Source organism: Stenella coeruleoalba (assembly GCF_951394435.1).
Source record: "Stenella coeruleoalba genome assembly, chromosome: 17".
NCBI lineage: Eukaryota > Metazoa > Chordata > Mammalia > Artiodactyla > Delphinidae > Stenella > Stenella coeruleoalba.
This window is the reverse complement of record NC_137163.1, coordinates 15,296,918-15,313,334: the sequence shown is the minus strand read 5'-3', so window position 1 is coordinate 15,313,334 and position 16,417 is coordinate 15,296,918. Positions and strand designations below refer to the sequence as shown.

At 36.2% G+C, this 16,417-nt stretch overlaps 1 protein-coding gene across 1 annotated transcript in view; it reads right to left on the bottom strand.

The window, feature by feature from the left end:
• The window catches only part of ATAD2 (ATPase family AAA domain containing 2), a 70,382-nt gene that overhangs the window by 9,122 nt on the left and 44,843 nt on the right, over positions 1 to 16,417 (bottom strand). Inside the window, exons 12-19 of the mRNA XM_079902184.1 lie at positions 16,280 to 16,368; positions 11,681 to 11,840; positions 10,721 to 10,811; positions 9,352 to 9,666; positions 8,876 to 9,008; positions 8,341 to 8,527; positions 7,087 to 7,272; positions 619 to 754 (exon numbers count right to left, since the gene is read on the bottom strand). Coding sequence (XP_079758310.1) covers positions 619 to 754; positions 7,087 to 7,272; positions 8,341 to 8,527; positions 8,876 to 9,008; positions 9,352 to 9,666; positions 10,721 to 10,811; positions 11,681 to 11,840; positions 16,280 to 16,368 — 1,297 coding nt within the window. The remainder of the gene's footprint in view (positions 1 to 618; positions 755 to 7,086; positions 7,273 to 8,340; positions 8,528 to 8,875; positions 9,009 to 9,351; positions 9,667 to 10,720; positions 10,812 to 11,680; positions 11,841 to 16,279; positions 16,369 to 16,417) is intronic.

The following is a 16,417-nucleotide window of genomic DNA, read 5'->3' as shown; positions in this document are numbered from 1 at the left end:
GTGCATCATAAAGGTAATAAATTAATTTTGTCTAGATGTTAGGGAAGAAATAATAAGATATACTGGAAAGAAGTCTGAATGAAATTATGAAAAGACACATATGCTGTATATGGTTTAAAGATAGAGTGCTTTGGAAGGAAAAAGGTGGGGGAGAGACAAGTGCCAAAGGTGCGCTTGGAAAGACAGATTGGGGCTATGCTATGAATTCTAGCCCCAATTCCACATAGATTAGGGCTACACTATGAAAGGCCTTGTATGCTTCAAGAACTTGAGTCTAGGGACTTCCCTGGTGGCCCACTGGGTAAGACTCTGAGCTCTCAATGCAGGGGGCTGGGGTTCAATCTCTGGGAACTAGATCCCGCATGCATACAGCAACTAAGAGTCTGCATGCTGCAACTAAGACCTGACGTAGCCTAAATAAACAAACAAACAAATAAATAAGTAAGAACTTTAGTCTATTTTAATGGGAAACATAGGGATTTTAAGAGGTAAGTAAGAGGTATCAACCTCAACTGAGGTTTTCAGCTTCCAATATTAGAAGATGGCAATGCCATTAACTGATATTTCATTTCCACTTTCTCAAAATTATTACATATTAACTTCGATACAAGAACTAACCTGCTTTCTTTTTTGATATAGGAGGCTTAGCAGCTTGCTTTAGAATTAAATCTTCAAAAAATTGTGTCCGTTCTTCTTTATTAGGCAACTGGACATTAAAAATTTCTCCATAATCATGGACAAATAATTCTTGTACCTTAAAAAAGAAAACAGATGCATTTTATATACATCTGTATGTATACACACACATTACTATGTATCAATCATTCAATGCCACAGTAGGTTACTGTACACGTTTTTAATGACAATCTAAATTGTGTAATAAAGAAATAATTTCTTAAATCTTTTACTTATATTGAACTTATGTATTATATAAACCATGTATGCAATAGATAAGGAACTAAAAACATGGGATCTTCTTTAGAACTCAAGGCTCCAAACTATAATTCATACAATAACTGATATGGTGATATTTTACTTAATGGGTTTTGTTGAGATCAAGTAATTCACCTTCACAACCCAAAGTGAGATATGAGAATGAGTGGTTCTTCAGTAAGAATAAAGGCTGGAAAATAATAAGTATTGGTAAGGATGTGGAGAAGTTAGACCCCTTGTGCTGGTAGGAATGTAAAAGGGTGCAGCCACTGTAGAAAACAGTATGATGGTTCCTCAAAAAGTTAAACCCAAAATTATCATGTAACCCAGTATATGCAAAAAAACTGCAAGAAAAAAAAATAAAAGACTCAACAGATACTTGTATACCAATAATCATAGCAGAATTATTTACAGTAGGCAGGAGGTAGAGACAATCCAAATGTTCATCACCAGATGAAGAGATAAAGAAAATGTGGTATGTACTTACAATGGAATATTATTCAGCCTAAAAAGGAATGAAATTTGAACACCTGCTACAACATGGATGAACAATGAAAACATTATGCTAAGTGAAATAAGCCAGTCACAAAAGGACAGATACTTTATGTTCCACTTATATGAGGATACCTAGAATAGGTAAATTCAAAGAGACCGGAAGTTACTAGAGGTGTCCAAGGGCTGGGAGAGGAAGGAATGGGGAATAATTGTTTAATGGATACAGAGTTTCTGTTTGAGATGATGAAAAAGTTCTGGAAATGGATAGTGGTGATGGCTGCACAACATCATGAATGAACTTAAAGCAATGTACTTGATGTCACTGAACTGTACACTTAAAAATGGTTAAAATGGTAAATTAGGTATATTTTACCACCAAAAAAAGAATAAAGGCAAAACAGGTCTCAAAAGGATGTTTCTAAACAAACCTCTAGATCTTTCCAAGAATTATTAGAGGATGATAATGTTTATTCCTTGTATGATGTTTGTGTACTTTGTTCAGCCTACCTCTGATACAGAGAAATTTACATTCACAGCTTTTGCATTTTCTGCTTTGTAGGTTCTTCCATGCTCCAAACTTATGAAGACTACATACACAACATCATTTATGAAATAAGTCTCTCCTTTTGTTAATCCATTTACTAAACTACTATGTATACAAGAGTCTACTAATGAACTGTATTACATTAATTTGTCATTTCTGGCCCAAATGCACAGTTTTAATCCCTAACATTGTGGTATGCTTTACCATATTTGGAGGGCTTTTTCAAAATTTTCTTGGAAATTCAAGAACTTTTTTTTAGCCATGCCACGTGGCATGCAGGATCTTAGTTCCCCAACCAGGGATTGAACCTGTGCCCTGTACAGTAGAAGCATGGAGTCTTAACCACTGGACCAGCAGCGAAGTCCCTCAAGCAGTTTCTTCTTCTACATTAAATTTTAGAATCTATTTTTTTTGATATTTCTATTGCAGTTTGTACCTTTTCCCCCTTTCTGGTGGCCTGGAAGTTGTATGTTGTATTTCTATTCTTTTATTGTTACAAGTTTTAACAGACATATCTCTAAGCTTCTTTTCCTACCAAACTGTGAAGTTAATAATATCTACATATCAGATACAAATCTGAATGTGCTTTCACTTCCTCATTCTCCTTCACTATGTCCTTCCTGCCGTTTTGAGTTCAGAACCAAGATCAACTTAGATTTACAGTCCTTAAAAAAATGTTACTAGCACAGTTTTGTGACAAGTTTTACTGTTTTCTTTGCTCATTGCTTCTTATATGCAACTTCTGCAAAATAAAAAAAATCCAAGAGGAGAAATAATCCCTTAATAATTATTTCAGTCACGGGTTTATGGGTAATAGTTTCTTAGGCACTGCATGTTCAAAAATATCTTTATTTTGTTCTTTCACTCAAATGCTAACTTTGCTGGGAAGAAAATTACAGGTGCAAAATTATTTTCCTTCTAACTTTGAAAATATTGCTCAGTTGCCTCCTTAGTAGCTGGTATTATACCAGTGAGAATGTAGAAGCAATTTGATTTTCAGTCCTTTCTAGTAATGTTTTATTCTCTTGGAAGATTTTTAGATTTTTCTCTATACTTTTGGAGTTCTGAAATTTTATCTAGATGTGGGCCTTTTTATACCCATCAGTTAGAACAGGGGACCTTTTAAATCTGAACATTATGGTATTCTTTAATTCTATGAAATGTTCTATTATGTGACTATTTTTCTCTTGTACATTTTTCTCCTCCCATAAATCCCATTAAACAGATGTTAGACCTGAATCTATGTCCTCTGTTTCCTTTAACTTCTTCCTCACTTTTCAAATCTTTGTCTTGTTTTTATTATTTACTATAAGAATTTCTGATCTCATGATCTTCCATCTTGCTAATTCACTCTTATCTGTGTTTGCTTCTTTTTAGCCCTGTGGGGTTTTTTATTTGGGGGGAGTTATTTCATGTATAATGTCTTCAGTGGTTATTTTCCACAACAATCTGTTGCTGATGCATGGGTATGATTTTCCATGGAGCTGTCCTTCCTCAAAAGCTTACTTATAAATTTATCTTTGCCTTTGAAATCTTCAACTGTCCACAGATGCCTTTTCTGTTTATTCTAGCTTCTACTTCCAGTGATTATGAAAGAAGCTTGCCTATGTTAGACACAGAATGTGCCTGTAATTTGTCTTCTGGGCACAGGGTCTCCCTACTTCTCCCATTCAGTACCTATACATAAGTCACTGCTCTGCCACACTAGTCCTTGGGCCCACCTTCACTGCTCCAGCTGAGGACAAACAACTCAGCTGACTGCTGTCTGGCAATGGCCAGAAGTGAAGAAAGCCAAAAAATCCAAAGTTGTCCAAAGGCTCTTTCAATTCCCTCCTAGCACCAAACCAGAGCTAGAAACCACTCCCATCTTTCAAAGCAGTCCTTTCATGCACATGCTTTAAAATGTGGTTACCTGTATCAATCTAATCCCCACTGCTTGTCTTTCACGATTCATCAAAGTTTCTAATCCACTGATGACTTTCTTTCTCATTTTTCCATACTGCTGTGTTGTTAGGGTCCACTAGTACTCATACATATAGATACTCTGACTGCAGTTTTGAGATGGACAAACTTTAATGTAGCTAATAATGGTATACACAGTACTTCTCACATATTATAGTCCAATGCTATATAGACAATATCACTGGATCACTAAGGACTACATAGACTATATAAGGCTCAAAGCGGACTTGCTTACTTGTATCCACATAGACTATTCATTTTATAAAATGAGCAATTCCTGGTCCAGTGCCCATTCCACCCTACAGTACAGTGTGATACTGGGATACTTTACTCAGTTTACAGTGATATGCTTAGGAAATATTACCATAAGAAAACAAAGAAGCTATCTTTAAAAAAATTTTTTTTAAGTACAAAATTCCCACATTCTTTTTTTTTTTTTTTTTTTCCTGTACGCGGGCCTCTCACTGTTGTGGTCTCTCCTGTTGCGGAGCACAGGCTCCGGACACGCAGGCTCAGCGGCCGTGGCTCACGGACCCAGCTGCTCCACGGCATGTGGGATCTTCGCGGACCGGGGCACGAACCCGTGTCCCCTGCATCGGCAGGCGGACTCTCAACCACTGTGCCACCAGGGAAGCCCACAAAATTCCACATTCTTGATAAAGTTATCCAAGATTAAACTGATGACAGCTTTTCAACCTCCCTACGTCTTTATAAAGTTCAGCTAGTTTGCCTTACTTATTACCAAGAGTATCAACTTATCTTTGTTTTAAACTTTGAAATAATTAACGAAGTTTTAATTGACAGTGAGTACAATAAATCAATGGTTAATGGGGCTACTAAATAGCAATTCTTTGCTCTGTTAATCAGAACATTGCTAGAGTACTTAATTCATTCTGAGTACAGCCTTTCAAAAGGAATATAAAGAGAAAGACATTCAAGAGAGTGACTAGAATTTTGAAGAAACTAAAAATATGTGTGACGTGTAGCAGAGCCTGCTATTATCACACTCCATGTTCTCTTCCTTTTGGGCACACTGCTATATCATATTTCCTGGTCTCCCTTGCAGTTAGGTACGGCTATGTGAGTTTTAGCCAATGGAATGTGAAAGGAAATGATATGTATCACTTTCAGACCAGGCACAAGAAGGCCAATCCTTTCAGCTGGGTGGAATGAAAGTAACCTGGAAAGTCACATGATGAAAATGAGAAAGCTCTCTCAGTCTGAGTGTCTGGTATGACTACATGGTGGAGGGTGGACCCGCCAACCTACTCATCTGCCTGGTATTGTTAAGTGAGCAAGAAATAAACTTTTATTGTATTTAATAGTCCTAAGGAATATCTTATCATAGAAGAAGAAATTTTTAGTGTGAAGAAGACTGGGTCAGAGTAAGGAGATAGAAATGAACACAAAACCATATTCAAACATACAAAGAGCTTGTCATGAAGAAGACAGAATAGACGGGCTCTCTATTTTATGTGGGAAACAAATGGAGATTAAGAAATGGAAGCCTCTCAAAATAAGTTGATTTTTCTAAGGAGTCAGAACTAACAAAATGAATTGTGAAGGTGTTCTATACAAAAGAAAGACTTAGAGTCCAGAACTAGATGACTAAAGTAGAAAACTTTAAGGACTCTTCCCACCCTAAGAATCTGTAATTAATATATACTTAATGTTCATTTCCCAGTTTACTTAAGTTTTAGTTGAAGAATTAACAACTACGAAACTGCCATCAGGGACACAATCTGGTCCTTTGATAACTCCCTGACATCATTTCCTTCTACTCCGTCCTTTATTCACTCTGTTCTAGCCACTCTAGACTTTCTGCGATTTTTTCAACACACCACACTCTTCCTTCAGCGCTTTCGCACTTGCTTTTCCTCTGCCAGGAGCCTCTGTCCCTCAGATACTCAAATGGGTCACTACCTTACCTACTCCAGGTATTTGCTCAAATGTCATCTTCTTGGTGAGGCTAACCTAGTGGATTTAACACTGTGGCCCTACCACACTCTTTTGGCATTGCTTAGCTAAATTTTTCTCCATACTGGTAGCTTGGTATTATATTTTATTTTTGTTTGTCTCTCCCTCAACTAAAATGTAAGCCCTAGGAGGATACAGATTTTTCTCTATATTGTTCAATGCTATATTTCCAATGCCTATAACCATGTCTGTCACAGAATAAGTGCTCAGTAAATATATTTAAAATAAAATATTTGAATTATCTTCCTACTAATGTTCTAAAAACACACACACAAGACTGCAACATGCTTATTATGTATTCTGGGGACGGAGAGGCGGAAAAATGTCCCTGATTTCACGTATTTTACATTCTGCTAGTAGAGATAGAGTCAAACAAATTAATACTTAATGTCAAGTAGTGATAAAAACAAAGCAGAGTAAGGGAGAAGACAGTGATAGGCAGAGGTGGTACTGCTGTAATTGAGAAACTGATCAGGAAGACCTCTGAGGTGATATCTAGGCAGACATCTGAGAAAAATAAAGGATCACACCTTTATTTTCTATGTATCTAGGAGAAGAGTATTACAGGCAGAAGCAGAATGAACTTTGTCACTGGTAGTTGTCTAAATTGGCACAAATTTGAAGGACAGTAATTTGGTACTATCAAAAATGTCAAATGTGCATACTCTTTGGCTAAGCTATAGTTATTCCACTTTTAGGAATACATGTTAAAAAAATCCACATAGTAATGCTCATGTAATTTAAAACCCAAGAATGCTCACTGTAGCAGTTCAACAGGAAAAAAACTGGAAAATAACTAAAATCCTATTAATAAGGATTTGGATAAATAAATTATGGTATATCAAGAAAACAGAAAAAGCTATGCTGCTCTTAAAAGAAATAAGACTTATGTATTAAAAAACACATAAGATATATAAAGTAAGTTACAGAATAGTATGCATCATATTCCATTTAGAGAAAAAAAATTTACAATATGGTCTTACAATATACATACACATATACATATACCATCCTGCCCAACAAGCACATGTATCAAATAGCTAACAATGGTATCTTTAATAGGAAAACTTTTCCTTATAATTTTATTCACCTCTGTAGCACTTGGAATTTTTTCCATAAATTCTTATTACTTAAGTATATCTCTTTTTAAAATATAATAATTTCTCCCAAATTACCTCTTCTGGTAGAGTGGAATGGGGTTTGTCAGAAGTTGCAAGTAGTAAAACTGGAGCAAAAGAAGGAATATTCTGTAATAATGTGGTAAATGTGGCTTTAAGTGTTGGTCCAACTATTTCCCACCACAAGTGAATATGAGGAATATACACTATACTTGGTGCTGTTTTCTTAGCTTCATGAATCATCTAGTAGAGAGAGAAAAAAATTACATTCAATTAGAGAGTCAGCACATTAGTTATATGCTTTATTAATCTGGAACAATGTTTAATTTCCCGGAATTGTCATATAAAACCCTCAAGTTTTAAAAATGCTTCCCCAATCCCACAATCTTGTTTTTAAATGTTTTATAAAAGTCTCATTTTTAGGGCTTGGCTTCTCTGGTGGTGCAGTGGTTGAGAGTCTGCCTGCTGAGGCAGGGGACACGGGTTCGTGCCCCGGACCGGGAAGATCCGGCCACAACAGTGAGAGGCCCGCGTACCACACACACAAAAAAAGTCTCGTTTTTAGAAAAACATAATTGCTTCAAGCAATTAGAAAACAGCTCAAGAAATCTAGAAGACTTTTCTGTTATGGCAACCAAGGTTAAATATAAAAATACAAGTATAAAACACTTTTACATTTAAAAAATTTTAATATAACAAAAACAGAAGCAGCAAGGTTCATATGGTTTTTGGAAACAATCAACCCCTACAGATTTTTAGGAATACTTCATACAGTATAGTTTCTACCATCATGACAACTGTAACAACAAAAAATTTTCTAATATTTTAACTTTAAAAAAAATCAATTAGCTGGCATCTTTTATCTTTTCAAACATCATTTCATTTAGTTTTAGGGAATTTACACACACACAAAAAATATATATATACTAATTTTCAAGGGAAATGTACCTATTCAAATGAAGAAAATTAAAATTTTATTTTGCATAGCCGTCACTTTTAAGTATTTTACTCATTTCTCACAACAGCCATACAAGGTAAGGACTATTATCATCTCCATTTTGCAAATGGGGAAAATGGGGCAGAGAGATCTAATAACTTTTCTAAGTCACATAGCAAGTAAGTGGTGGAAAAGGGATTTAAACTCACACTCTTCAATAACTAAGCACTTACGCATAGTTCTATTTTGAAAACCTGAAGTTAGAAATCAGAAAAACAAAAAACACAGTACAAAAAGAACGAGGCAATTCTAGATTTTGTCTTTGGAAGACTACTTTGACTTACAACTTATGTGTCTGGGCAACAATGAATTACCTGGGCACATGTTTCTTCAGGAGATGTAGCACTGACTCCAAAAAGAACAGGAATGTCTAATGTGTACACTGCAAATTTTTCCAACGCATGGATGACAGCTGGTGCTAAATGAGAACCTTGCCCAAATCCTGGTTCTCCTACTATCAATATTCTTGGTCGAAAAGACATAGGTTGATAACAAGTATTTCTGAAAGAAATGAGTAATAACCTATGATTTAGGGGAAAAAAGTTTAAATTTCCCTCCCAATTACCAACTATGAACTTTAGAAGTCAAAAGTTTTGACAATATGGCCAGTCATAACATCATGGTTCATATGGTTTTTGGAAAGAATCAACCCCTACAGATTTTTAGGAATACTTCATACAGTATAGTTTCTACCATCATGACAACTGTAACAACAAAAAATTTTCTAATATTTTAACTTTTTAAAAAAGTCAATTGGCTGGCATCTTTTATCTTTTCAAACGTCATTTCATTTAGTTTTAGGGAATTTACACAAGAAAAAAAATATATTAATTTTCAAGGGAAGTGTACCTATTCAAATGAAGAAAATTAACATTTTCTTTTCCCTTATTAAAGGATTTTTGAGAAAGTCCATTTTCATATACTGAAGGAACATCGTCATCACTGTATGCCAAGTCACTTTCTAAAAGAGGACAAGAAATATCTATAAAGTAAACAAAAAAAGTGTGCATTAGTAACTTTTCTGAATTACAAAGTAAATCTTCATGTAATGCCTCAGTTAGCAAACCAAGGAACTTCAATGACATTTTTTTAAGAATCAAAAATGTTTGTGTAGATATAAATAACAAGTAAATTAAAATAATGCATTCCAAACTTAGATTAAGTCTAGGGCAATCCGTGAAGTAAATTTCTTTCAAATATCTAGGCAAAGCATGGCCAAATTCCTTTCAAGAGGCTCTTTTATAAAGAAACATTACTGTACAGGGATGTACAAAACATTTAGTTTTACAGATTATGAAAACTAAATGGTCAATCAAGTTTCATACCTGAGTCTAATGCCTTTTTAGTTCCGATTTCCACATGTGGAAATACTCTCTGCAGAGCTTCTAAGATCTTGTCAACTGTGCTTTGCAGGAGTGGTTTCACAATGGCGGACAGTGCCTGCCCAGGTGATGTCACAGCTCTTCGGGAGGCTGGTATCATCTTTTGCATAGCTACTTCGAAGTCTTTAGCTGAGATATTAATTGAAGAGAGATCCAACTGTAGTTTCTCACTGGTGGTATAGATCTGTGGGTAGCGTCGACGCAGAGCACACAGAGCAGCCTCAGAACATATTGACTTAATATCTGCACCACAGTATCCTATCCAAGGCAACCAAAAAACATTTTTTTAAGTAAACCACCGCCCTATTAGCTTGACCATGGTTAAAAGAAAATTAAAAATCAGCCTAGCAATATAGTAGTAAAATATTTAGGAGTAATAAGGCTAAAATGTCTCTCATTCCCCCAGTGAACTTACATGGTTGATAATAACCCTTAACAAATCAATCAACTTTTGAGAGTGAAATATGCAGGCATGAAGTAGAGCACAAGGGTCAAGAGCATGACTTTTGAAATCAATCAGGTTCAAATTCCAGTTTGTCATTTACTAGACGTGTGATCTTTAGAGATTTATGCTCTCTTTATTCATTTATGCTCTCTCAGCCATTTCTACATCTGTAAAATGGGGATAAAGCTACCTACTTCGCAGGACTGATGTAAGAATTACCTGAAATAATACATGTAGAATGCTTAATAGGATAATTAGAAAAATGTGAACAGTTAGTAAAAGATCTAACTTCATTCTGATATTCCCTGACAGTCAAAATATCAATTACCTCTATATAATATCTAGGACTTTATACGAAGAAAACAGGACTTCTCTGGTGGCGCAGTGGTTAAGAATCCGCCTGCCAATGCAGGGGACACGGGCTCGAGCCCCAGTCCAGGAAGATCCCACATGCCGCGGAGCAACTACGCCTGTGCGCCACAACTACTGATCCTGCGCTCTAGAGCCTGTGAGCCACAACTACTGAGCCCATGCACCACAACTACTGAAAGCCTGCACACTCGCACGCCGCAACTATTGAGCCCGCACGCCTAGAGCCCGTGCTCCGCAATAAGAGAAGCCACCGCAATGAGAAGTCCGTGCACTGCAACAAAGAGTAGCCCCAGCTCATTGCAGCTAGAGAAAGACCCCGCACAGCAATGAAGACCCAACGCGGCCAAAAGAAAAAAAAAAGAAAACATGCCAGCAACTATAAATAAGAAACAAATATAATTTGCATTTCTTTAAACATAACCTTGGCAAAACTACAACTTATTCCATCTTTGAAATGCATGTAATATTTCTTTTAATGCTTAAAGCAATGTTTACCAGCACAGTTTTCCGCTAGTTCTTCTAGAAATATGTCCAGTGGTTTAGGATTCCAATCCCTTGTGTGAATCTTTAGAATTTCTTTTCGAGCCTACAAATAAAAACAGTTAAATTTTTATTATTCAGATTAATTTCAATTTAGAATAATTTATCTAAAATTTTAAAGATTTTAATACCTAATATAAACAGAAATATGAAACAGTAAAAATGAAAAAAAAAGATGTATTTGTAAGAGCTTGAGGATTTTATGTTAAACAGATCTATATTTATAGCTCAAGTTCTAGTCATCATAAATGTGAATGAGAGATATTAAGAAACTACTGGACTATTGTTTATTCTGGTACATATTAAGAACTGTTTTTAAGAGTACTGACAGCTCTACCCATATTTTCTTACTTGGTTCTCAAAATATTAGGCAGCTTTAAAATAACTGCATAGGATTATATGGTTGTATCTGTGAAAAAAGCCAAGGCTAATGAATTGGCTAAGGATTGACTGTTAGGCCACGTGTTCTGAATCAAAATAAAGCTGTATAATTAACATGCAAATGTTGTGCTCAAATTGAAAGAATTTTAAGAGTATTTCTAGGGAGGCACTATTTTATTACAAAAAAAAAAAAAGAGGGGGGTGGGGTGGGGAGTTCCCTGGCTGTCCAGTGGTTAGGACTTGGCACTCTCACTGCTGTGGCCTGGGTTCATCCCTGGTCGGGGAACTAGGATCCCACAAGCCGCAGGAACCAAAAAAAAAAAAAAAAAAAAAAAGAATAAAAATTTATCCAAGTTATTTTCTTTAAATAAAATAATGCCTCCCTAAAAATACATACATACATGTTTGAATGTTAATCATACAACTTCGCTTCAGAACATACAAAACTCAATCTTCAATTTTTCGCTATACCAAGACTTGTTCATGATAAAGGCAATCAACTTTGTCAATATTTGAGTGATGTTAAATTCTTACATCTTTATCAGGTAGGCTAAAAAGGAATTCTCTGTCAAAACGACCAGGCCTTCGTAAAGCAGGATCGATAGAATCCAGTCTGTTGGTAGCACCAATGATGACAATTTCTCCTCTGCTGTCCAATCCATCCATAAGAGCTAGCAGGGTGGAAACAATTGAACTAAATTTAAAAATAAGAGAGAAGAGATTAATTGTATGGAAGCTGAACACATCATTTCTTTTTTTTGCTAAGATTTAATACATTAAATGTGTGACTGAATTTTCTCAGAGCATTCCACTACTTTCAATAAGCTTTTTAAAAAGAAAATCTGTAAAATAACATACTACATGGCACATAGACATTTAAAGTCAATGGAAAACACAGTTTTTAGAATGCTACAAATGGATCCTGGAAGCCATTTCATAAAGCATAATTTCACATAGGAACTTTAGAGTTCTCAAACAGGGATACAACATCAAAAAAATACAAGTACTAGGCAGACAAACAGAAAGTAAAAATAATAAAATGGTTCATTGTGTACACATTATCAAAGGACCCCAAAATAAAAAAGAATATACATAAAGCATAAAAACATAGGATTTGGACTTCCCTGCTGGCACAGTGGTTAAGAACCCCCCTGCCAATGCAGGGGACACAGGTTCAATCCCTGGTCCGGGAAGATCCCACATGCTGCGGAGCAACTAAGCCCGTGCGCCACAGCTACTGAGCCTGAGCTCTACAGCCCGTGAGCCACAACTACTGAGCCCACGTGCCACAGCTACTGAAGCCTGTGTGCCTAGAGCCCGTGCTCCACAAGAGAAGCCACTGCAATGAGAAGCCCGCACACCGCAACAAAGAGTAGCCCCCACTCGCCGCAACTAGAGAAAGCCCATGCGCAGCAATGAAGACCCAACACAGCCAAAAATAAATAAATAAATAAAATAAATAAATTAATTAATTTTTTTGAAAAAGAGTTTTAATTACATTTTAAACTTTTCATTATGGAGAGAGAATAGTAAAACAGTCTCCACATCTTCATCACTCAGTTTCAACAATTATCAGTATTCCTTTTTTGTCTTCACCCAATAGCTTTAAAAAAAACCAACCAAACAAAAAAATCTCAGGTCATTTAACCCATAAATATTTCATGTTAAGTGCTTCACTTATGTATTTCTGAGGATAAGGACTTTTAAAAACTCCCACAATACTATGACACCAATGTAAATGACACTAATTCCAATTTCCCTGATCGTCTCAAAATATCTTTTTACATTTGGTTTGTTCAAGCCAAGATCTACACACATTGCACTTGGTCAAACAACCCTCAAATCCATAACAGTTCCCCATCACCCTTCCCTCACTTTTTTTTTCTTCCTCCATGCCATTTATTTTTTGAAGAAACTGGTTCATTTGTTTTGTAGAATTTCCCTCCCACATCTGGATTGAGCTGATTGCTTCCTGATAGGCTCATTTAACTTGTCCTTTAGCTTTCATATTTCCTGTAAACTGGTAGTTACATCTACAAGCTTAATAAATATAGATTAAACTATTTGGGATAGCATATTTCACAGGAAGATACCATGTATTTCCTACTGTATACATCAGGAGGCAAGCGATACCATATTTTCATTTTTAAGATCAGTAGGTTGGGTTTAGTTGAGGTGTTATCAGCTTACTCCACTCATCATAAACTTTACTATTAACCTTTTCAACTTATCTGCTTTCATAGCAGCCACCGATAACTATTGCTTAGATTAAGGTTTCTCAATCTTGGCACCATTGACATTTTGGGCCAGATAATTCTTTGTTGTGGAGAGCTGTCCTGTCCACTGTAGGATATTTAACAGCATCCATGGTTTTCACCCACTTGAAGCCAGTAGAGCACTCCCCCCTCCCAGTTGTGACAATCAAAAATATATCCAGACGTGTCCCCTGGGGGGCAAAATCACTCCCAGTTGAAAACCATAGTTCTTGATCCACTATTTCATAAGGGGTTGCAAAATGGTTATTTTTCTAATTCAATAATTTCCTTTGCGTTTATTAAATGTGATTTTTCTATAGAGAACAAAGTTCTCTTTATCATTATTATTAAATTACTCTGAATCAGGGTTACAGGACAGGAAAAAGAAATGCTTGATTCATTCTCTTCATCAATTTTCAGAGTAATGAGTCACTGTCTTAGCAACCTTTGGAGTGACCAGTTAAGTTCTTTTTTTAAAGAGATCATTAAAAACTGATGATTTCTGTGTACTTGATACACTTCAATATACTGAGTCTCTTAAATATGTGTATACATATTTAAGAGACTCAGTATACTGGGTCTCAAACTGTCCCGTCTTTGGCCAATGGAAACCCCTTCAAACTGGCTATGTCACTCTGATGTGACCCCAGTAGTCTTTGCTTCTTCACTTCCAGGAATTACAATATGCTCCAGGCTTGTCTTGCTATTCCCCATCTCAGTTCTGCCTAACACCTCCTCTACTAAAGAATCCTAGTATTTAGAGATCACACTCTGATTACTAAGGGTATGAATTGCCACTGGACTGTGATTGTTTCTAGGCCTTTTTAGTGTCCAGAGATAGGAATCATTTTTTTCTTTAAAAATAAAATTCATCGTAAGTTCATACTGGTATTTCTAATTCAAGTAAAGATTTGAGGGTTTTTTTTTTTTTTTTTTTTTTGCAGTACGTGGGCCTCTCACTGCTGTGGCCTCTCCCGTTGCGGAGCACAGGCTCCGGACCCGCAGGCCCAGAGGCCATGGCTCACGGGCCCAGCCGCTCCGCACCATGCGGGGTCCTCCCGGACCAGTGCACGAACCCGTGTCCCCTGCATCGGCAGGCCGACTCTCAACCACTGTGCCACCAGGGAAGCCCGATTTGAGGGTTTTAATTTAATTTACTTTATATTTGTATCCTCTTTTCTTAGGCTAAAAATCTTATTTTCTAATGCATTCGCATACTTACTTATTTGCATTATCCTACAATTATTACCAACAATAAGATAAAGAGGATAGTTTAATCATGTTCAATGTGCTAACTTCTAAAAAAGCTGAATTTGGACTTCCCTAGTGGTGCAGTGGTCCACCTGCCAGTGCAGGGGACATAGGTTCGAGCCCTGGTCCAGGAAGATCCCACATGCTGCGGAGCAACTAAGCCTGTGAGCCACAACTACTGAAGCCCGCGCACCTAGAGCCCGTGCTCCTCAACAAGAGAAGCCGCCGCAATGAGAAGCCCACGCAACACAATGAAAAGCAGCCCCTGAGCGCCGCAACTAGAGAAAGCCCGCGCGCAGCAACGAATACCCACACAGCCAAAAATAAAAAATATAAATAAATAAATACATTTGTAAAAAAAAAGAAAAAGATTTACTCCCTTAAAGTAAATAAATAAATAAGCTTAATTTAACAAAAATGTTTTTCTCTCAGATTTTTTAAGTCTTTGGAAAAAACAAAAAACTAAAGTTCTCTTAAAAATATATATTTGAAATGATAAGTGCTTGCTAAAATTATTCTATATTTCTTGTTAAAATTTCTCTAATCCCTTTTAGAACTGTTCCAAAATACAGTAAGTACTCAATTACTTGATTGCAAAGTGATGGTCGTATTGTTAAATATATTTTTCCCTATCAACACAATGAATACAGTATGGCTGATAATGAAATGTGTCATATATATAAAAAGTGTGTATGATTATTGGTAGGGTATGTGCACACACAACTATTTTTACCATATAGGAGTAAACATTTTAATTTACTCAGAACAAATAAAATTTTATAGTATCAAGTCAAAGAAGGAGACCAGAATATAGTAAATGTTGTTAGGTGTTAGAAAAGCCAAAACCTACCTATCACTCATAATTTTATGTCTCGTTTCTCTTTTATATTATCTACAATGAAAAACAATACTGGCATAATGAAAGCATGCAAACATTTGCTTTTGGGTACCCAAATTAATTAAATAATTGCATTTAAAAAGAAGCTGTGAAAAACTGAAGATGAACTAGGACTAAAATGAATTTAGATTCAGGTTGAGTCAGTGGTACTAGTGAAAACTGCTCCCTTGGGTAAGCAATTATCACAGGGGAGATGCAACTTTCCCATTCTGAAAATCAGGAAGTTGGGCTAGTACTAGGGTAAAAAAAAAAAAAAGCATCTGAATTAGTTGGCAACACCTAAAAGATATTTAACGCAAAAATCTGAATATAAAATTGAGGAAAGAAAATTTATTTTTCAAGTCTGAGTCAGCTTTTGCACTTCAGTAATAGGCTGGAGCTAAAAACAATTGGCCACGCTCTTCATGATTGGACACTCAGCCACATTTCCCAGACCCACCCTTATCACTGGCCTGCCTCACTCATTTTATTTGCCTTACCTCACTGGCCAATGGGCATTTAGGTCTGTATCACAAGTTAAATCTATAACCAATACTGTGCTTGAGAACACCCTACCCTTTAGAACAGGTTCACTTTTTCTTTTTCTTCTGTACTACACATTGGTTTCTACTACCAAACAACACTGGTTTATAAACTTTCTTTCACCATCTAACATTCTATCCCTCATGCAACATCAATACTGCTCAGAATATAGGAAGAAAGGCAGAAGTACCATCAAGCAAGTTTTACCTGTGAATTTGATCTTGCCTGCTTGATCGTACTGGAGCCAGACCATCGATTTCATCAAAGAAAATAATTGATGGGCGCATCTGATAGGCCTAGGAAGCAAGTCCAGTGATTGCATGTTATCATGAAAAACTTCAAATA